The sequence below is a fragment of the Leptonychotes weddellii genome, chromosome 2 (assembly GCF_054177405.1).
Source record: "Leptonychotes weddellii isolate Sample4059 chromosome 2, ASM5417740v2, whole genome shotgun sequence".
Classification (NCBI taxonomy): Eukaryota; Metazoa; Chordata; class Mammalia; order Carnivora; family Phocidae; genus Leptonychotes; species Leptonychotes weddellii.
The window spans coordinates 29,698,227-29,720,844 of record NC_138370.1 but is presented as its reverse complement, the minus strand read 5'-3'; the positions used below and the strand labels follow the sequence as shown (position 1 = coordinate 29,720,844).

General features: G+C 43.9%; 3 protein-coding genes across 7 annotated transcripts in view; 1 reads left to right on the top strand and 2 right to left on the bottom strand.

Annotated features, from left to right (window-relative positions):
* Positions 1-257: 257 nt before the first annotated feature.
* TM2D2 (TM2 domain containing 2) lies at positions 258-7,597 on the top strand. Of its 2 annotated transcripts, none has more exons than XM_081809404.1 (4): positions 258-604; positions 1,416-1,503; positions 3,771-3,886; positions 4,908-5,037. In XM_081809404.1, the coding sequence occupies exons 1-4, from the start codon at positions 378-380 to the stop codon at positions 4,909-4,911; spliced, it is 435 nt and encodes a 144-aa protein (XP_081665530.1). In that variant the 5' UTR covers positions 258-377; the 3' UTR covers positions 4,912-5,037. The 2 variants fall into 2 exon arrangements, with proteins under 2 accessions (XP_081665530.1, XP_006731888.1); XM_006731825.3 differs by lacking the exon at positions 4,908-5,037 and adding an exon at positions 5,076-7,597 and having other exon boundaries at positions 262-604.
* On the bottom strand, positions 3,549-17,971 carry HTRA4 (HtrA serine peptidase 4). Its single transcript, XM_081809407.1, is given in 10 exon segments — positions 3,549-7,985; positions 11,168-11,263; positions 11,694-11,748; positions 12,144-12,267; positions 14,310-14,504; positions 15,558-15,762; positions 16,592-16,691; positions 17,124-17,264; positions 17,267-17,385; positions 17,387-17,971. Coding segments are annotated over 10 exon segments (1,407 nt in total). The 5' UTR covers positions 17,593-17,971; the 3' UTR covers positions 3,549-7,819.
* An 11-nt stretch (positions 17,972-17,982) lies between these two features.
* PLEKHA2 (pleckstrin homology domain containing A2) overlaps positions 17,983-22,618 on the bottom strand; it is a 75,620-nt gene continuing 70,984 nt past the window's right edge. For all 4 annotated transcript variants that reach the window (XM_081809394.1, XM_081809398.1, XM_081809385.1 and 1 more), the window contains 2 exons: positions 22,476-22,553; positions 17,983-21,828 (listed from right to left, as the gene is read on the bottom strand). In XM_081809394.1, the coding sequence (XP_081665520.1) occupies positions 21,466-21,828; positions 22,476-22,553 (441 nt within the window). In that variant the 3' untranslated portion in view covers positions 17,983-21,465. The remainder of the gene's footprint in view (positions 21,829-22,475; positions 22,554-22,618) is intronic.

Below are 22,618 nucleotides of genomic sequence, written 5' to 3'. Positions count from 1 at the left end.
CACTAGCCTGCCCCGCCCCTTCACACTCGCTGCCCCGCCCGCTGCCAGTCACGTCCCGCCCTCTCTGCTCCCAGGCCCGCCTACTTGGGCGTAGAAGGACCTGATTGGAGGAAACACTAGGAGTAAAAGGAGGTGGAGCGCGAGACCCAGAAGTAGAATTAAGGAGCAGAAATGAAGGGCAGCCCCGCCCCCCTGCGCAGCCTTTTCTGATTGGCTTGCGGGCGTTAGGCGGAGCGTCGAGCTGCGCGCCCATTGGCTGCTTGGTGGCGAGGAGTGAGGCTCGGCGGAGAGGCCTGACCAGGCAGGGCTTGCTTGGGTTGGATGTGCTGGCCCGGCTTTGTGGTTGAGGTTGGGTCTCAGCCACTGGGCCCGGGAAGATGGTGCTAGGTGGTTGCCCGGTGAGTTACCTACTTCTGTGCGGCCAGGCGGCTTTGCTGCTGGGGAATCTACTTCTGCTGCACTGTGTCTCTCGGAGCCATTCGCACAACGCTACCGCCGAACCCGAGCTCACATCCGCTGGCGCCGCCCACCCAGAGGGCTCCGCCGGCGCTCCGAGCTGGGAATATGGCGACCCCCACTCTCCAGTCATCCTTTGCTCTTACCTGTAAGCTATCCAGTCGTCGAGGCGGAGTTGGAGATGGGGCCAGGGATATATGGGTGTTGGGATGGGGGGAAGGGAGGCTGCTTTTTTTTTTTTTTCAGACCCTCTCCACCTGAGGACCTGATAGTCAACACGCGGGAGGTAAATTTCATGACAGGTTTCTCACTCCTCTCACCCATGCAGGGGAAAACCTTGTGTGTCGGTGGTAGATCCTTTGGGAGCCCAAAAGAGGAGAACTAGGGCGGAGTGACATCATACAGTCTCCGGAAGAAGGGTACGAGGTTGTGCCTTCTCTATCGTGCTTCCTTTAACGAAGGAGAATCCATCGTAGGTGCTAGTTATGAGGCACAAATAGAGTAAATTACTTGTTCTTGCCTACAAGGCACTTTCTTTTAAAAAGCAGTATCCTAACCCTTGCAGAACCAACGGTTCTGCATTTTTAACATCTCTTTTTAGTCAATGAGAAAAGGCGTTTGGGAAATGCAAAGAGAACTGGGAATCCTTTAGCTTCAATTTTGCTCCCATAGCCTTGTGGCTCTTTGCCTAGGAAAGGGAGAAAGCCATGGGAGAAGTAGAATCCACGTAGAAATAGAACCAGAAGCACTCCCCTTCCCAATAAAAGGATCATTTGGATGGCTATTTGACCTGCTGTTCTTCAGTCTAACTGATAGCATCTCTTGCCTTGGGGATCAGTCAGAATTAAACCCTAAGAAACTTGAAGAAATCTCTTGCCTGTTTTTATCATATACACGTAAACAGCCATTTGCAAAAACTATATGAGAATGATGGTCATGATCTTACTGGTGATTTACAGACCTGATGAATTTATAGAATGTGACGACCCAGTGGATCATGTTGGAAATGCAACTGCATCCCAGGAACTCGGTTATGGTTGTCTCAAGGTGGGTTTTTATTTTGTTTTATAAGCAAACTCTTCCATAGAGAAACAGTACTAACTAAATGCTGTTACAAAGAAGTATAAGGGGTATGAAGTTACCTATTTGTAGACTTCATTAGAATGACTTACTGGAAATTTCCAGCATGGCCAGCATCAGTGACTGAACAAGACATTTCGTTTCCTTAGGAAGAAGCAATGTCTGTCCCAAACTGCCCAGGTGCACAGACCAACCTGTCTTTGGTTCTTTGGGCTGAGATTGACTGATTTAAAGCTATTATGTCACCTCCTCATTATTCTTGAAGTGTGCACTTTCCTAAAAGAACAAAAGGAAGGCTTATGCACTTTCTAAAACCACTATTGGATTGAGCTGTATCTTTGTTACACATGCATCTGGGGCAAAGCTCCTTTTGCCAATGATCTTTCTTTTCACAAGGCATAAGTTTCCACCATGTCCTTAGGAAATAGATGGGGTCTATCAGTATCTGCCTTTGTAGGAGGTTATAGTATTCAAGGAGAAGCCTTTGGTAACAATGGCCTCTTGGAATGGAAAAAAACCATTCAGTTCCATAATAACATCCTAGTTAGTCTTCCCAAAACCAGTGAAGTTCATGTACCTCCTCCTCATTCTGCATAATGCAATTCAAGATTCAATCAGGTGTAAGAGAGTTATGGGAAAACATGGTTTGTACTAATCAGAGACAGAGGAATAAACCTGAAAGTAGTAAGACCAAAAAGGCAACTCTTACTGCAGTCATGTGTAAAGAAATATTTTCGGGGTGCCTGGGTGGCTCAGTCATTAAGCGTCTGCCTTCAGCTTAGGTCATGATCCCAGGGTCCTGGGATCGAGCCCCGCGTCGGGCTCCCTGCTCGGCGGGAAACCTGCTTCTCCATCTCCCCCTCTCCCCCTCTTGTGTTCCCTCTCTCGCTGTGTCTCTCTCTGTCAAATAAATAAAATCTTTATTAAAAAAAAAGGAATATTTTCAATACAATGAGATTTTGTTCTGTTGATAATTACCAAAGAAGCTTTTGAAGGTTTGAGTTAGCGTTGTATAGAGATCACTTACTTTTGCCCATTTTATTTTTTTTTTAAAGATTTATTTATTCATTTGAGAGAGAGAGAGAGCAAGGGGGTGAGGGGGACAGAGGGAGAGAATTTCAAGCAAACTCCCTGCTGAGCGTGGAGCATGGATGCAGGGCTTGATCCCATGACCCCGAGACCATGACCTGAGCCAAAATCAAGAGACAGATGCTCAACCAAATGAGCCACCCAGGTTCCCCTACTTTTGCCCATTATAATTAAAAACTGAGTTGATCCTGTCAGGCCACTCAAACTGCCACTTTCCCCAGAAGTCCTAGACGACCTATACTCAGGCACCTGAATCCCAGGGGAGGTATGATTTCCAACTCCCTTTCCTTTGAGGAATGCACCAGTGAAAATAATAGTGAAGTACTTAATAAGGTGCTAGTGGAGAATGTACAGTTGTGCTTTCTCTGCTAGAATTCAGTTACATAAATGGTAAGAAGTCCTGTTCTGAAATTTTTTTTTTTAATATTTTATTTATTTATTTGACAGAGAAAGACACAGTGAGAGAGGGAACGCAAGCAGGGGGAGTGGGAGAGGGAGAAGCAGGCTTCCCGCCGAGCAGGGAGCCCGATGCGGGGCTCGATCCCAGGACCCTGGGATCAGGGCCTGAGCCGAAGGCAGACACTTAACGACTGAGCCACCCAGGCGCCCGTTCTGAAATTTTTTGCTGAAATTTAAACTTATACAGGAATGTACTATAGCTATATGATAATCACACATTCACAAACTAAGAAAAGTTCTGAGTCAGATGATATTCTGAGGTCTTTTCCTAATTATATTCATTTGTATTATATATAAAACAGCCCTCTAATACACATTCACGTTTTAAATACCCATTCCCAAATACTCAATAATGTGCTCTTTCCTGTAAATATAGGATAATTAAAACATTGTGTCCATCTATTCTAAGTGGCATTTAATGAAACTGATTATAAATTTTTTCACTATATTAAAGAAGCTAGTCACAAAGAAGAAGAAAAAGTTTATTTAAAACAACATACAATTAGGGTGGAACAATTTAAAATCACTTGAATCACTGAATTCCTTGGTCTTGAACGCAGCTTTACCCCAACTTTGTTAGTATAATTATTGTCCTGAGTCACCTCTTATTAATGAATATAAAGATCTATTTTGTGTAACTTGCTTTGGTGAGTTTGGGTTGTTTTGTTTTGGTTGTTACACCACAGTTTGGTGGGCAGGCCTACAGTGACGTGGAACACACTTCTGTCCAGTGCCGGGCCCTCGATGGGATTGAGTGTGCCAGTCCTAGGACCTTCCTACGGGAGAATAAACCTTGTATAAAGTAAGTGTTACTTTGATTGGGGTAGTTGGTACTTGGATAGAGGTAGAGCTATTTTCCTTGTCATCTCGTGATGTGACTTTTTCTTTTATCTTAAGTGTTAAAAGGGCAACATGATTACTACTGTGCATAATCCATGGACAGGGGCGATGTGGTTATAAACAGAAAGGACACTGGACTTAAGATCCTAGAGGCCATTAGTTCTAAATGTCTCTTTCATCAACTAGCTAAGTGCCTGTGGAAGCCCAGAGACTCTGTCCCTCACCTACAAAATAAAGGAGTTGGACCAGTTGATCTAGCTCCAAAATTCCTATGATAGACCTAAATCCTGTAAAAATAGCCTTAGTATTTGGGGAATAAAGGTTTTAGTTTATTTTTTTTTAAGATTTTATTTATTTATTTGTCAGAGAGAGAGAGAGAGCACAAGCAGGGGGAGCAGCTGGAAGAGGGAGAAGCAGGCTCCCCACTGAGCAGGGAGCCCGATACAGGACTCGATCCCAGGACCCTGGGATCAAGACCTGAGCGGAAGGCAGACACTTAACTGACTGAGCCACGCAGGCGTCCCAGAGGAATAAAGGTTTTGTTATGAAAAGTGTGGCGCTCTCTCCTGGAAAATAAGTTTATCTTAAAGAATTAGGGTCATTTCTGTAAATTTTGCCGGAAGGCACAGAATGTATTTATATCAGTTGCTAATGGAGAGTCTGTGGTGTTTAGTGACGATATTGGAGCAGTTGCAATGGAATGTTAATCGCAGTATGTAAGACCTAAGTCCTTATTGAAGAAACCTCATTTTTAGTTGCCACAAAACAGCAGAAGGGTATATGGAGATCGGTGTTCATCTGAGGAAAGATGACGACATTTCCTTAGAGAACTGCATTCAGAAGTGCGGCCTCAGGAAAGGAGTCTGAGTCGGGGAGGGTTGTGGGCCCAGATCCTACTCCTCCCAGGATGCCTACAGAGCATATGTGCTTGATTATTTCTTGTCCAATCCAACTCAGTATTTGTTCCTTTCTTTATGTCCTAGGTAGTACTCTTTTGAGAGCCCAGGCCAACTCGAGATTTTCTTTTTGGGGAGGATAAGAGGCCACAGAAGGACTACTGCACCATCTTTTCACTTATGTTAAATTCATTAGTCACTAAGTGTTTTAATTTTCATGGGGTAAACATCTTCCTTTTCATTCCTTCTGTCTAGATACACGGGACACTACTTCATAACCACTTTGCTCTATTCCTTCTTCCTGGGATGTTTCGGAGTGGACCGTTTCTGTCTGGGACACACTGGCACAGCAGTAGGAAAGCTGTTGACACTTGGAGGACTTGGGATTTGGTGGTTTGTTGACCTTATTTTGCTTATTACTGGAGGGCTGATGCCAAGTGATGGCAGCAATTGGTGCACTGTTTACTAAAAAGAGCTGTTGTCATGGCCCAGAGAGGCATGTCTTCCTACAGGCTCAAAACTCTTCCTTGATAGCAGACCTGATTATTACTTTCCCTCCCTGGAGGGAATCGGTTTGGTTAGGAAGGTTTCTTTGGACTCTGGGTTTTCAACCCAAATTTTACCTTGCAGACTAGAAATGACAAGCAAACAGTGTTTGGGAATCAAGTGTGTACCTTTCCTCCATACAAAATATAAAGGCTAGTGACTAATAAGTTGCAGAGAGGTTTCCATGCTGTATTTCTATACATTGCTGTATCTTCAATACTTTGGAGCAAGTGGACCCAACAAGATGAGCAAAGTGAATATTTTTAGCCTTGTGCCTTTTGTGACCCTGAATCTTCATGCAGAGGAGATCTGAAGCTAAACCAATGAAAATCTTCAGCAGAAGTAAAATGGCCATGAATTTTAATACACACTGAAATTCTGACTTTCTGAATTTAAATTGTGGAATAAATTTTGCCAACCTGGAATGCTGTTTGGTATTTTCAAAAAGTAGAGTGAGACTCAAAATTCTGTATGTTTTGCTAAAAGCTAGGCATTTGAAATGAACCACTCTACTAATAAACCCTATTGTTACATCATTATTATGCTCCAGAAGCAGTATATGCAGTACAATAATTTCTTCATTTCAATTATATTTTGAAAGCCCAACAATAATCAGGTACGTCTGGGTTAAGCTATCCTCTTGGCTATCCTATCTAAAAATTAATTATTTACGAGTTCAGAGAGCCTATGTTGTAGGCTGGTAAAAAAGATCTCCTACAACTAACTATAAAACTATTCACAATTATGTTAGGTAAGTTGTAAAGCCTCGTACCTTTGGGGGGAAAAAAAAAAGCAAAATAGATTCTTACTTAAAGGACAGAATTACTGAGTATTGGGTGGAGTCAGGATGTGATTTATGGGGGCAAAAAGAACACATTCGTTCAAAATAAACATGGTACCAGAAGCTCTCGCTGTGGACTACCAGAGTCCATTGTCGGGAAAAAGAGACAGCCAAGCTTTTGCATTCCCAAATCACTGGGAATAAAAGGAAATGTTCTGAACTATAAGTTCGGAGAAACTTAGTTCCCATCCTTTGCAATTTAAGTTGAAAAGAACTTTTAAATATGAAGTAAAAGGAGGACTTTTCAGACAAGTCGAACTAAGAGCCCGATATTTGGGATAAATTCTAGAAACAATCAAGGTAGAACTACTCAAATGTTACTCTCCTAATAGTTGACTTAAAGAACCAAGAATCACAGTTAAATTGATACTGGATATGCTCTATCATTATGAAGCAGCTTTTCTAAAAGTTTCAGCTTTATTATCCCTGATTATTACAATTACTGTTCTTATATTATTAAATGGTGAGTGTGTAAAAATTAAAACAAATTATTCTGTCTTGAAAATTCTGTACCACATTGAACTTAACCTTGTTTGTAACAGTAATAATTGGTAGATTCTTATTCATAATGTCTGTACTATAAGTATATAGTATTTTTTAAATTGTTGGAGGTCATAAAGAAACCGGACCCCCTCCCCAGGAAAAAATGCACATAAACAAAATTTTGCATAGAATTTAAGGAGATGCCATATTTTAAAAAAAAAATCCTAACTTGTAAGAAAAATCTGGAAAACAAATTAAAATCTTAGCAAAGAAAATAAGATACTACTCTAAGCCACAAATCCTGCTTCATCTTAATACTTGTCAAAAAAAATCTCCTCAGGATATTCACAAACCCCATCAAAAGCTATTTTCTTTAAAAACACCAACACTTTGGCAGCTTTCAGACTCAAATCACTAATGTTGCCAGGAGGACGAGCGTGGGTAAGAAGGTCAAAGTCTATAAGTTATTGAAGGATCTGTCCTATAAAAGAAGCCTTCTCCCAGTCAGAAAGCTTTTGGAGACCACTGCCAGGGTGATCATGAGAATCTAATATTTCTCTGTGACAATCTGCAGTTGTCAGTTTGAATTTGACTTACAAACCGTGCTCATCCTCCATATCTACAACCCTGGCCAAATGTGGTACAGCCTCAAAAACTGATTGAGAAAGGCAGTGTTATGAAAAATTGGATTTCCTTTGCACTTTGGATTCAGGTTGTTTCTTCATATTTGGTAGGTTTATTCGTGTGTGTGTGTGTGTGTGTGTACACACGTTTATGTTACATCCAGTTTGTGGCTATAGAGAACTTTTAAAATCCACAAGTGTCCTTCTGTCAAGGTTAAATTAGAAACTGTGCTTGTTTTTCAGTTGTTTCCTGTGTTGAAATAAAATGCTATCAGCTTCCCAGACTTCCTGGCACCATGTCCTTCACTTGCTTTAGTAAGGCTTCTTAGCAATAGTAGAGTACCCCAATCTAATGGTCCCTAAGTGTGTGTGTGTGTATCTGTTTTAAAGCATTCATTTTTCTTAGGAAAGAGACCCTAAAATTTGCTAACTTTGGCACATCTTCAGTACAAACCAGGTAATATAGCTTTGGTTTTGTTAGATGATTTCTCTTTAAAGCTTGATACTTAATTGATTATTTCAGATGTGACTGTCAGGATCAAAGTCTGACTTCCTCGACGAACCATGATGGAAAGGGAATCATTGTCCTTAACAGCTTCAATAACATCGGTTGTGGTGGTAACAGGTTGCCCATTTATGCTGACAATTATATCGTGGTCTCTCAACCCAGAGCTGGGAGAGGGGGGAAAAAGGGACCATGAAACTATAAGTTTTACTTGTCCCCATTTAAAATTTAATGTCAGTCTTTTATGGCGCTTTTTTGCTGTCATTTTTTTAAAGATTTTATTTATTTATTTATTTATTTGAGAGAGAGAGAGAGCACAAGCAGGGGAGGGACAAAGGGAGAAGCAGACCCCCCACACTGAGCAGGGAGCCCGACATGGGACTTGATCCCAGGACCCGGGGATCATGACCTGAGCCGAAGGCAGACGCTTAACCAACTGAGCCACCCAGGAGCCCCTATTTTGCTGTCAATCAACATACAAACCAGGAAACCAGAAATAACATCAGTCCTTTCAGGTATGCGGGCTCTTATAAGATATGCCGGGAAATCACCTGGGGACAACAATCCTATTTACCTTTATAAAATCAGTCTTCTAACAGAATCATATAAAAAGTTTACTCCTCTCATATATTGGATTTGGTTTGGAATAGGCAATTTAGCTTTGGGTTGTTATCAATCTCTGACTTCTGTAAACCTCAAGCACATTCCTGGTCTTACCAGCAAAGATAAAGAAGAACACAAGCAATATATTTTTTCCCCATACAGTTGTACTCTGATCAGTTTGGTTTTGACAGCCCACTTACTTGCCCCATCTCCACCCACAGCCTGATAGCCCTACTTCCAGTAAGTCAAAAACCAGTCATGCTTTCAAGTCTAAATATTTAAGGCTCTGGTTCTAGGCTCCTTTTCCCCAAAGTTGTGATTATATTCTGTCTCCAATATATTTGCTTCACATAGAATATATATTCTAGAAACAAAAAACACCTCCAAATATGAAACACTCCAATAAATATATAGCCATGCTGATGACTTCTCTTAAAGTCAATAATGGGCTGGAAGAGGGACATCAAAATTAAATGACTCCAGGAGACACCATTGTAAAGAAATGGGAAGCCAAAGGAAGGATGCAAGAGGATTACCAAGATATGTGGAATTAATTTTTTTAAAAAATAGAAATTTAAAGCAAGAGGATGTGAAGAGAAGTTTGAGGGCAAAACTAAAAGCATGGAACACCTTTAGAACAAGGACATCTCAGGAGGATGACTGGGACTGTGCACAAAGAAGAAACTTAATCCATTGTAGTTCTGTGAGTAGAAGAAGAGAAAGAAACCTGCCAGTTATTACTGAATGTAAACTATGCACCAAAATGAGGGAGTGAGGCTCAGCTAGGATAAATAACCTATCCCATGTCCCACAGCTTGGAAGGGACTAAAGTAGGATTTGATTCTGGGTCTTTCAATCATGAAAACCCATCTTCCTGCTACTCACTCTGCCTCTTAGAAACGAGAGCAGCTACAAAACAGGATAATTCACGAACTAAGCCAGATTCCACATCCCTGCATTCTACTTATATGTACCTCTCAAGTTAATTACCTCTCTGTACCACAGCTGCTGTTTCTGTAAAATAATGCCTGTATCATAAGACTTTGGGGGCTCAAAAACGTATGTAAAAAAGTGATGCCTGACATACAGTAAGTGATTAATAAGTGCCAGCTGTTATTACTGTAATTATTATTATTAGATTTAAGTGTATAAAGCCAGAAATAATAAGATTTCTGGTTTATCAGTGACTTCAAGCAAGCAGTAGTCCCACACTTTAATGTTCATCCAAATCACCGGGAGGTCTTGTTTAAAATGCAGATCCTGATTCAGTGGTGGGGCCTGTCATTCTGCATTTTTTTCTTTTTTTTTTTTAAGATTTATTTATTTGAGAGAGAGCATGCGAGTTGGGGGAGGGGCTGAGGGAGAGAGAGAAAGAAGCAGACTCCGCACTCAGCACATACCCCGACTCAGGGCTGGATCTTACAACCCTGAGACCATGACCTGAGCCTAAATCAAGAGTCCGAGGCTCAACCAACTGAACCTCCCAGGCGCCCTTCATTCTGCATTTCTAAAAAAGCCCCAGGTGATGCCAGTGCTGCTGGTCTACAGGCCATATTTTGAGTAGCAAGGACTAGGAGAACTGAAAGAAATAGCTTTGGCCTTGAACCAAAAGATAAAATAAAGAGGTGGGGGGAGGGCAGGAAGCAAGAAAGTCTAGAAAAGCCTGTGACAAGCCAAATTTAGTAACATGAGACCTAACATTTAGCCATTAACAGTTAGTACCTCATGGTTTCTTCCCCCTACTAAAAGAGTTGCCATAATATAAAAAGATAATTGAGCTTTGAGAAACAAAAGTAGTGAGAGAGGTATACTGAAGAAGTATAAGAGAGGGACCCACCACCTCTTCCCTCAGTAGTTAGTATAAATGTTTAAAAACAAGAGTAAAATCAGCTGGAGCACTTCTTTGATGAGCTGTTCTAGCATTTGCTTTATTAACATTCACTCATTCAGTGCTGGCCTCTGGTATGATCTTCCAGAGTTCAAAGAAAAAAGTGTCCTAAAGTACCTAAAATATGTTCTTAAACTTTTAGCCCTCTGAATTCTTCCTATTCTTAATAACTAAGGTATCGAACGTACATTCGGGAATTCCTAGCAAAATTAATTTAAACTTATGCTATTAACTCATCATGAATTCTTGAGCTACAAAAAAACCATTCCCTTCCCAAAAATAGTCCTTCCAACACAAGCACACAAGTCCGAATCAGCACTGTCCAATAGAAATGTAAGACAGGCCACATACATAATTTTAAATTTCCTGTAGCCACATTTTTAAAAACTTTCTTAATTTTTAGAAATCTTTTTAAAAATAGATGAAGCTCATTTTAATAATATACCTATTTAAGTCAATATGTGTATTATCATTTTAATATGTAATTTTTAAAATTATTAATGGGTATTTTAGACTGTTTCATATAAGTCTTTGAAATCCACTAGAAACAACCCACACCTATTGTGCTACTATACAACATCTTACACAATGCAGTGATTAAAGTTAAAGGCAGTCCTTCCAAAACAAAGGGTATGTTTCATGGAAAAATCTTTTATATTGAGTGCCTCTGTTTTTTTGTTTTTTTTTTTTTACTTAAATAAACTCAAATTAAATAAGATTCTGTTCCTCAGTCACACCAGCCACATCTCCGTATTCAACAGCCACGCGTGGGTAGGGCCACCGTACTAAACGGTGCACGTCTCGATCCGACACACATTTACCATGGCATGCTAGCTGGGCCAAGGCCTGAACTCTTACCTTTCAGCAGCTGTTCCTTGAATCACCTCATACACAAAGACCCCAGAACTCACATCAGGGAAATCTGGATCTTGCCTTTTCATCTCTTGAAGAAGGCTAAGACAAGTGAGAAGAGTTTTCCCAGAAGGTTAAGAAACAATGAATTCATCACCTGAGCCCTGGTCAAAGCCTCCAAGTCAACAGGTACTCTTATGTGTTCTACTCAAGGCTCCGGGGGGCCAGTGAAGATTCCAGCAAGCCAGCCACAGTTATTCTTCCCTGGGGCGGCGGGGGGGGCGGCAGTTCTCTACCAAAGCCCCGAACCACTGGACATATAAGGTCTATATAGCCACAATGAAAGAAGCTACTAAAATGTACCGCAAATATTGGTGCAGGCAGAGACAGATACCTACCCTGTGACAGTGGGGCCCTACACTCACAAGAGTAGCCAGCTGTAGTCCACATGCTTTAGATTCCCTGTTAAGACCGTCCAGCTATGCCTTTTGCTTCTGAAAAACAACACAGACATACTGAAACCCATGCTTACTTCATAGTGAGAGGCAGCATTCGCAGACTGAGATACTTCTGTGAAAGAGCCTTTCCTGGAAAGGAAAGTTATAGGGTGTTACTAACAACAAAACTTCTTTCCTTTGGCAGAGCTTCTAAAAACAGCAAGTCATGGAACATCCTTACTATTATTATAACTGCCCTTTCAGGCTGTCAGCCTGAAAATGTGCTTCAGAGAACCTTTTGTCACTAGCATGGACACTCCTCCCATCCACCTCCCATCTCCAGCCCACGGGTTTCCTTTCCGCCATAACATGTACTTCTGGGTACAACACAACTAGGCTTTGTGCCTAATTCCCCCATATTGCCACCCAAACCACCATGATAAGAGCTGGGTACCAGTGACAGTATTCTACAGAATCCTAAGGGCGGTCTCCAGAACAGATGGAGGGCTCCTGAAAAACACAAGAAGGGAAGAAAAAGTCCTAACTCCCCTTATCTTTCAACTGGCGCTCATGGAATTCTGCCAAGAACTGTTGAATTCGATCTGAGGGAATTGCGAAGGAGATTCCCCCGGTCACCTTCAATGTATTTATGCCAATCACGTCACCATCCTGGCAAGGGAGGAGACATCATTCAGTCACCAAGTCATGCAAACTGACCAGTGCAAAACCAGTGCCAGCAGAGGAGGAAATGAAGCTAGTCACTAGGGTCAGAACACAGAGGGGCTAGAGGAAAGGGAACTTCCACAGGGAGCAGTGGACGTTGCCTTATAGGACACACAGTGTGGGAGGTAAGCCGGGCGGCGGGGGCGAGGGGGACCCTACCCATGTGCAGATCCCTGCTGAGGACAATTTTTTTTAATCTTGAGTTTATTTTGTCCTTCATCAAATGATTTTAAAAGTGAACCACAGTTTGTATTTTGACACAGGTTAAGAGGACAATGAGTACTTGCCTTTTCTTCTCAAATGAAACTAAAAATAAACATGGAAAAGGCAAAAAGCTGTTGGATTTTCAGCAACACTTTAATGAAACTCTTCAGAATTAGCTAATTAACCTCAGAGAACAAAGCTCTACAAAGCGAAAGCTATGAAGTGGGAAACACTTTCCTCTTCGTGCACTTCATCACCCCTCAGCCTCTGTTGGGTAATGGGAAGGGTAAAAAAGAGACTTCTGATCATATTAAATTACATATCATAACTCAGTAGGTCTGGAGTGTGGCCTGACAATGTGCACGTCACCTCTGCTCTAGTAAACTCACTATCTTTTTTTTTTTTTTAAGATTTTATTTATTTGAGAGAGAGTGAGAGCTAGAGAGAGAGAGAGCATGAGCACATACACAGAGAGGGAGAAGCAGACTCCCCATCGAGCAGGGAGCCCGACTCCGGGTTCAATCCCAGGACCCTGGGATCATGACCTGAGCTGAAGGCAGATGCTTAACTGACTGAGCCACTCAGGCGCCCCTAGTAAACTCATTGTCTACTAGAGAAAGCAGGCACAAGAAAATTACATAAGTAACATTACTATGAGTAGAAGAGTGCTCAGTAATTTCACATACCGTTAGCTCATCCTCCAAAAAGCAAGTGTAATGTGTAAAGAACCAAAAACAGTCAGCTCAAAGGGACTCAGCATGATCACAGACTGTGTGTCAAACAGCACTGCACTTTCTTATGTTTTCACAGGTATTTGAGCAACTAGAAACTCGCATTTCCACTAGAGACGCTGAATAACATCTAAGACTTAAATACATGATAGAGTAATGGATTCTCACTGTGGCTTTTCTCTATCAGGACTAAAAACCCGAACAGACACGTCATGTAGTTAGCATTTTGGGATGAGGGACAGTTCTTCACATGCAGCAGCAGGCGGTCTTTAAGGATAGACATTACATAGCACAGTGGTCAGCTGACATATATTTTAGTTTAGTGCCCCGGGCTTTTGTTAACTACACAATGAAAACAGAAAGCATGGTGAAGAGATGTCAGTAAGTGGAAGTAAACCCTGGCACCCTTAGCTGAATGAGCTCACATGCCATATGATAAATGATGATAAATCCAGCACAGATCTTAAATCTTTGCTAACCATTTACTTAAGATGCAATAATAGAAAAGCATCCTACCACAAATCTCTACACAATTGTGACATCCTACTCTGCACCATCATTCTTGGAAAGTTGGGACGAGACATGAAACAGCAAGGCAAGTGGCCATTTACCAAGTTCACCAGAGGGCCCCCAGAGTTGCCATGCTGAAGACAGAATTTGAAAAAGTCGTCAGTGCTTTTCTCCTTGTCATTTATACGTAGTTCCTAAAGAGGTTTACCGAAAGCAGCCTGCTCTGGTGAGCACGGCAAAGCCGTGCCCCTGTCATCACCAACACTGAAGTCAGTGCAGGTAAAAGACAAGAGCCAAAGGACCACTGCCTTCTACAGCAAGGGGTGACCTCTGTGAACGACCCAAAGAGACTGCCCAATATCACGGATGCCGACGATCACATCAAACAGGCTGAACAACATGGCATTCCATCCCTCCAGTGAGGGTCTAACTGAACTCTGGACAGTCCCAATAGGCCAAAAGGAAAAGAGTACCTCTGACATGTTCTTCTCACTGTCCTGCCAGTACCTTATGGGCTGAGGAGAGCCCTCCCAAGTGACTTACATTAATTATGGCATCTGTCTGGATACAGTCCATGTCTGAATTCTTCAGCCCCAGCTCTCTGCCCCCTCGCTGTGTAGTGCTGACAATCCCTGCGGTTGCTGTGTTCTGCAGAGAAAACGGGCTGCCCAAGGCCACCATGAACTCTCCAGCCCGCAGGTCAGAGGACCTTCCCAGCATCAATACAGGAAGGTCAGTCTGCACACAGCCAGGAGGGATAGGAAGGACAGAGAGGTGAAGAAGAAATCAAGAATATAATCAACCAGTATTTGTGTACAACACACATATGGCATGGTCTCTATCATTTGGGCACTTAAAATCCAAGAACCCCCCCACCCACTCATATAGGTTCTACAAGTGCCTGATGTTTCTTCCTCAAATTCCAGGAACCACCACCCTCTCACCTGGTAAGATGATCAGGATTATCTCTAAAACCTAAAATTACTGCTTTGTAGAAATTACTATAACTAAATGACCAGTGAAGTCGCTGATGAACATACACTGACATTAGCAACTTACTTAGCACTATACCAGCTCAAAATTTTATTTTTTTAAGACTTTTTATTTATTTACTTGAGAGAGTGAGAGAGAGCAAGCAAGTACAAAGGGGGTAGGGGCAAAGAGAAGCAGACTCCCCACTGAGCAGGGAGTCCAACCCTAAGATCCTGACCTGAGCCAAAGGCAGACGCCTAAAGACTGAGCCACCCGGGCACAACCCAGCTCAAAGTTTTATAGTCAAAATTAAACCACAAACAGAAAGGAGAGTGCCCAGAACAGTGCTTCTCAAATTTTAATGTGCACACAAATCACCTAGGGATCTTATTAAAATGCAGATTCTGACTCAGACGTGGGTGGGATCTGAGATCCTGCATTTTTAAAAAAATTCTTTCTCATATAATGTCAATGCTGCTGATGTGCAGACTAGACTTTGTGTAGCAAGGACCTCAGAGTATTCCCAGGCAGCTCTGAATCCACTGCAATCATTCCTAGTATTCTAAGGCAAGCAGAGAAGTAAGTTTCCCAGAAGCAGCATCTGTTGAAGAAGGAGGCTAGACAGTTAATAGAAATTGTTAGGGATATACAGACGGGCATAGAAGAAAATAAAAGAGTGAAAAACAGAAAAAAGGAAACTAGAGAAGACCATATACCAGGTAGAAAAGATGTGGAACAAGAATGGGGTGAAGAGGAAAATATCAGCAAATTGATGGAAATCCCCAGATGTACAGACTGATTTGGCCCTTGCATACTCACATTTGGCTCGATCTTAATCAGTGCAAGATCCAATTTATGGTCAATGTCCTTGACAGTGGCTTCATACTGGACGCCACTCTGGAGCTCCACCTGGATCCGCTGCTGGTTGGTGAGGACTTTGGCATTGGTAACAATGAGCCCATCCTCAGACACTATGAACCCAGAGCCACTGGATGCAGGAATATCCTTGTTGCTAAGAGGTGACCTGTCCCAGCAAGACAACAGCATAAGCAGAGGGCAGGAAAACCAGGGTATCCATCACAGTCTGCGGACATGGAACCTCTAATTTATCAAACATACCTCCACCACAGTTTTCTCAGACATCTTACTATCCCCTGTCTGTGTTTTCATTCTCTCAATGTGTAACTGGACTCTGAATGTTCAGCACCCTGGCCATCTCTTAGGAACACGACTGAGAGCTGATCCCAACTCTCCTTTTCCAGGGACGACCCCCTCCCCTCCTTCTTCAGAGCTGGTCAGAGCAGCAACCCTCTGCTTCAGTCCTACTACTAGTCCTACTACTGCGCACACCTAGTCCTACTACTAGTCCTAGTACTCACCTAGTCCTACTACTGCGCGCAAACGTGGACCTAGTGCCACATTCTTGAGGACCCAGGAGGGAGGGAGTCAAAGAAGTCTGGTTCCAGTTTAGGTTCCACTACTAACTGGCATTGTGACATTGGATTTCCTTCCAGGCAAACGAGGGGCCTGAGCAAGATCACCAACAGGATGCCTTCTAGCTCTTACATCTGACCTTCCATTTTGTCCGTGGGAGATGAGGGAGAGAGAAACCCCAGACCCCGAAGTGCAGAGGAGTAGCCCAAATTTGGAAGCCACAATCCCTACGCTTCCGCTCTTTGGCTAAACCAACCCCAAACAGATTATTCAACCTGTTTGAGCTGCGACTTCCTCACAGCGGGTTTTACGGCTAAGCCTAAGCGATGCCTGTAAAGCCGTAGCGCGGGGGCCCGGAGCCGGCAGGCGCTCAGAAACAGTCCCGCGGGGTAGCGGCGGCCTCCTCCTGCCTCCTTTACCTGCAGAACAGGTGCAAGTGAACCACAGATGGCGCTACCTTCTCCACCACCTCCGCGATGAAGTTGTACTCGCTCCGGAGCCGGCCTACACTTCTGGTCCCTGTGAAGAAATGCACCACTCTTGGGGGCGGTGGGCGCCCCGCTGCTTGGCCGGATCGGGTGTCATATCCCAAATCTCCCGGGCTCTCTCCTCCTCTCTCCTTTCCCGCCCCTTCCTCTCTTCGGTCTCCCCTCTGTATTCACTGCCACCCCGCAAGGATACGCCTTGAGGGAACCAGACCTGTCATCCCGGGTGGGGAAAAAAAGAGAGAGAGAGAAGAAAAAGGGAAGACGGCATACAACAGGCCCGGGGAGGCAAGTGGGGAGAAACCACATGGGAACTGGTAAGGAGACACCTAAGAAGGAAAAAAAACTGGGAATAAGGAGTTGAATCCGGAGGCAAAGGCGGGAAGAGCCCGCGGCGCACCGCGCGACACGGGCGCGCCGCTTGGGGACGTTGCGAGCCACCCGAGCGCGCGGGCCCAGCGCTCACCTCCACCCGCGCAGCCGCCCTTCAGCACCGGCACGGCCGGGAGCGCGCCTCGGAGGCGCGCGGCGCGGTTGTCGCCGCGCAGCGCGCACAGGCTGGGATAGGTGCGCCCGTCGCTGCCGCACACCGCCGCCCCCGCCGCCGGCAGCCGCACGTGCCGACCCAGGCGCCGCCGAGGCCTGGGGCGCTGAGCCGCGCGCGGCACTGCAGCCCCGGGGCGCACCGCCGGCCCAGCGCCCAGCTGCAGGCCTCGCCCTCGGCCGCCGCGGTAGCAGCGGCAGCGATCGAGCACCGGCGTCGACCCCGCCGAGCAGGTGGGCAGCGGGGGGCAGCGCGTGGGCTCACAAGCCGCGGGACAGGGCAGCAAGGTCCTGGACCTCCTAGCCTCGGCTCTGAGCACAGGCGGCGGGAGCAGCAGCCACAGCAGGAGGAGCTGTCCCAGCAGAGCGGGCCGCCGCAGAGGTCTAGTCATCCTGCCCTCTTCCTTCTTCACGCTCCGGTTTACTTTGGACCGGCAACTGCTCTAAAATGAGCAACACTTCTTCCCGGCTAGGGTGCCGCCTCCCTCAACCCCCGGGCTTTAAGGGGCAGAGCCTGACAGACCTCTACACACACACACACACACACGCACACGCACGGCAGAGCCTGGTGGACCTCTACACACACATACACACACACGCATCCCCCACCACCCGTCCCCGTCCCCGTCCCAGGGCCAGCCCCATGCAACCAAGAGAGGTCCCCAGCCCTGCCCTGTGCAGGGCCCTACCTCGGGAAGGCCAGAAAACCAATAATGGGGCAGACTGACGAGAGATCACCCACCCACGGGCAGAAGGTCAGCATTAGGAAAACACACACCATATTTCAGTATTTCACATGGTTTTATTACAAAACAAGCAACAAAACAGGTTTCGAAAATTATTTTTTTGCTACATACCAATTAGGAGATCACATAAAATGAGAAGCGTAACAGTTTCCATGCACTCAGCTCAGTGCTTACAGTGAGTGCATTTCACAGCTGAAACCTACTGGTTCAAAACACAAAATCATGCCACACTTCAGTAAGCAGTGGGGGGAGAGGTCAAACAGTCTATTTTTGCTAACATTAGCTTTATTCAAATTCTACTTAGCATGAGTGACTGTAACTAACTGCTGCAGGCAATAACAGAAAAAAAGGAGTAAGAAAAGAAAAGTGATGTTGGTAGAAAAGATTTACTAAACTATCCATTTTTGACATGTTCAAAGTTTATAAACAAAGCTCACTTGGGAAACTCAATTTCCAAAATGCTGTTACTGGTCAACAGTGAAAACAAACATCAAATCCCACTGCTCAACTACTGAATCTATTTAGGTCCTTTAAGCCCATATGAGAGCATAGTTATATTCAGCAAGGAAAAAAAACCTTTTGCTTCCAGTGAACTACAAAGCTGGGCCTTACCTCTGCTCTTTCTCATATGAGTGAGCTCAGCATTCTACTCAGAAATAAACGTATAACTTTCAATATTTTGACCTGAGTCTACTCTACACCTTAGTAGATTTATGATGTCTCACAGGATGCAAAAAGTCAAACAATGTTTACCAGCCACCAACTGACCTTGAGTAAGCAAATCCTTAAGCTCTCAAGAATAGTGGATGGAAAATAGTTCAATTATAGGGAAGACCACCCGTAATACTGTTACACAAACTGGATCAAGATCACTTCAATAGGCTTAGGAAAACAGCACAACTCAAGAAGGTTTTTATTCCACAAAGAAAATGCAGTATCTTTTTTGGTTCCTTTCTTTAAACTCCGATTTATTGCAGAGCCTATGCATTTAACTACTAACCTATACTGCATCCCTGCCCTATTTTTTCCATCTGGTTCCATAGACATTTAAAGCCAAATGCTTTGACTATATATGCACTATCTTTGGCTCACATGTGTAGTGACATTAAAAAGTTTTGATGTGAAATTGGCCAGAAGGTAAGAAATATGGACACAAAAGGAATTCTGAAATAAGGTTTGGGAGAATGCTTACAGACTTCACTGAAGATAATTCTATTTATCTGGTGCTGGAACTACATTAACAATGTTCTCACTTGGTATTCCCAAGTATTTGCCAACTAAAGTCCTTGTTTTCCTTCTATCATAATAATATAATCTAGATTTATAAGTATGTTTAATTTAACACATTCTTAAAATAGACCCTACTGAAATAAGAAACATATCAGCTTACTATAATGGCCAATTAATTCAACAGTAGTATTGTAGCAGAGAGTTTATTTAACAAAAGAGACATGGGTACATTTTCACAGCTTAAACACCAAAAGATGACAGCTTTCATGAGTTAGGGAATGTTTAAAGGGATCTCAAAATTTCCTAACTTATTTTTGTGAGTGCAAATATCACTTATTGTGTATTTTCTTTGACCTAGCCAAAGAATTTTCTTGAGGAAAATATGAAGATGAAATCAGAGACAAGGAGCTTTAAGAATCTGAAATGACTACTTATCAGGCTACTTGAAACTGTAACCTCGGTCACTCATAAATAACTAACTCCCAAACCACAGATTTCTGAGGACAACCGTCTACAAGAGTCTGCAAAAAAGAGGAGAGAGAGAGAGAGAAATCCAGTACTAGATGTCTTTTTTCTACCAGGACCACTAGGCCAAACAATTTAAGTGAAGAATAGCTCCAATGCAGTGCGGTCAAGAAAAGTTCTCAACATGACATAGACTTCAAGGGAGTTACACTGCCTGGAAGGAACACAGATTTCCATCAAGCCCCTAAGGATTTCTGATGACATGTTTTTGCCTCTGTATTAGATCTGGACATAAGGAAGGGGAAGGGATTGACTTAGGTAAAAATGCATCTCTCGGTATCTTCCTCTAGTGATTGATTTCTAATTTAAAGGTAATTAGCTGATCTAGCTGATAAAAGGCATAGACAGAAATGAGTTTTTCTCTCTCTTTAGGGCACCCTGATAAGTTAGCAGTTCACCACATAAGTTGGACAAATTCTCCCAGGGACACTGGAAATAGTATCTTCTTGTCAAATGAAAGAAGGCACACCTAAAAATCTGGATGGGAAATGCAATCTATGCTCTTCTACCTGGGAAATCTCTAGTCAGCAATACAGTGCCTCTAAATCAATGTTACTTTGCATAGTTTCTATTTTATTAAAAATATAAATACCTCTCAAGATTATCTTTGTATCTCTTCACTATTAAGTACATGGAACCTTATCTGGTCACAAGGTTTGATCATGCAAGTACAAAAGGCTTCATTCAAAGGGCAACATAGAAAGAAAGCAAATCTGCCAGGCTATATAATATACAGCACTTAAAATTAGACTAATATCAGCCCACTGAAAAGCTATGAAGTAAGGATTCAAGAAATCTGTCTGTTCTAAAACAGACCTTTTCTTCTGCCTGGAAAACATGGATCAGAAAAGTCTATCTGGATGAAGTTTATCTGGATGTCCGTCTTTTCCCAGCACCTGCTCTAAAGCAATTCTAACACCCTAAAATAGAGATCTGATCTCTCACGCAAGGGAACTATCCCACACTTATCAACCCTCCGAACTTCCAAATGATGCCATAGCAATTGAAATGTCTGTTCTAGTCTCAACAGTCGTAACTTTCACACTGATAAACCCATCCCCAGGGCCTGACACAGAAACTGGGTGGGCATGTCTATCACTCACATGGACATTATTTGGGGTCATAGACAAGAACAGAATAATTCCCAAAACTGGCTGATACACTGAGACTGAATCTTACCCCATACCTTACACGAGATTCCCTATTTCTTCCCCTACAGAAGTCCCCTGAGAGGATCTACCCTCATAGACATTCTGAGAGCTACCTCCCAGCCCCCAGATTTTAACACCTCCCCTCAGAATGTATCCCAGGCAAGCCAGCTGGGTTAGTTACGACCTTCCTACTTCACAGTCAGACCTCAGCCAATAAATAGGAATTGGATAAACCAGATGACTGGCCCAAGATTCTGTGCCTGGCCTGGAAAGTAAAGGAAGAAACTACAACTAGGACAAGGAAACAAAATTTGGTTAGGGATGAAATTGCACTCCCAACCTTCTCTCACCAGGAAGACCTTAGAACAGTCAAAGTAGAGGCAACCTGTTCTCCACTGAGCGTGCCTACAGGTCCAACCTAGTGATTTTCCAAGTTAAATATACTGTATTGATATAAAAAAAAAAAAACAGGCCAGCTGGATGGGCCCCTCCCACATAGCATCCACAGGACTATGAGTGCCAAAGGGTCTCTGACTATCCTCCAAAATGTAGGGAAACTGAGTCATGGCCTCCTTTTCTTGAGTCCTCCCCCCTCCCAGGGCACTGTGCCCTATCACACATCAGAAGTCCGTATGCTCTCATCATCAAGGCTGAACAGAAATGGTTTCTCCTTGGGGTGCTGGGGCTCCGACCTGTGCCTTATCCGGGAGCTGGGCAACACCCCAGAAGTACTGCTCTCCCCAAGCCGGGACATGAACAAAGAGTCCCCAGGAGTCTCTTCAGCTGGAAGCAGCTTGTCCCCGGCCTGTGGGACGGGGGTCCAGGGTTGCCAGGAGGAAGCCACAGAGGGGGCTTTGCAGAGAGCTCTTTTCTCTTCCATAGGTGGCCGCCCCCTACACAGGACAGAGTTGGGCCCCCCTGAGAGGCCGGAGCTTCCAGAGCGAGTCAAAGAGATGGATCTAGAAAAGGACATATCCTACAAAAATAAAAGGGAAGAAAAAAAACAAAGGAAAATAAGGCCTTTCCTGACAATGTTTATCCCAAAGCCCTAGGAAGAACACCCACCCATGATAACCCCCTCATAGGTCCAGAGGCACTTGTCTACAGAAATCAAGTCTGACCAACAGAATTCACTCCAGATGTGTCAAGGTCGGCCAACACAGGGAGACGTGTAGAACACATCGCAAGCTGTCTCTTTACCCAACCCCATACCTCACCTCTTTCCAACAACCAAAAAAAAAACAAAAAATAAAATTTTGTACCTAAACCAGCAGAAAGAGGAAACAAACAAGACAGCCTGAGGCTTCGGCTGCTTCCAGGGACAGAGCGCTTGGCTGCATCACCAAATAAAACCTGCCCACTCAGGGTGCCTGGGTGGCTCAGTCATTAAGCGTCTGCCTTCGGCTCAGGTCATGATCCCAGGGTCGGGATTGAGTCCCACATCGGGCTCCCTGCTCGGCAGGAGGCCTGCTTCTCCCTCTCCCACTCCCCCTGCTTGTGTTCCTGCTCTCGCTATCTCTCTCTCTGTCAAATAAATAAAATCTTAAAAAAAAAACCTGCCCACTCAGAGAGAATTCATCTCTAAGCTGACAGTGATCATGTACCAGAAAGGAAGTGACTTACTCTGGGGTGGCACTTGAGGGCCTGGACAGCTGCCCCGATCTCCTTAATCCAGCTGTGCATATCTTCTGGACTGTCCGCCTGCAAAACAGCCTTAGCACTTAGGGAGAAATGTTTGGCATTATGATTTCAGCTCGCAAGTCTGT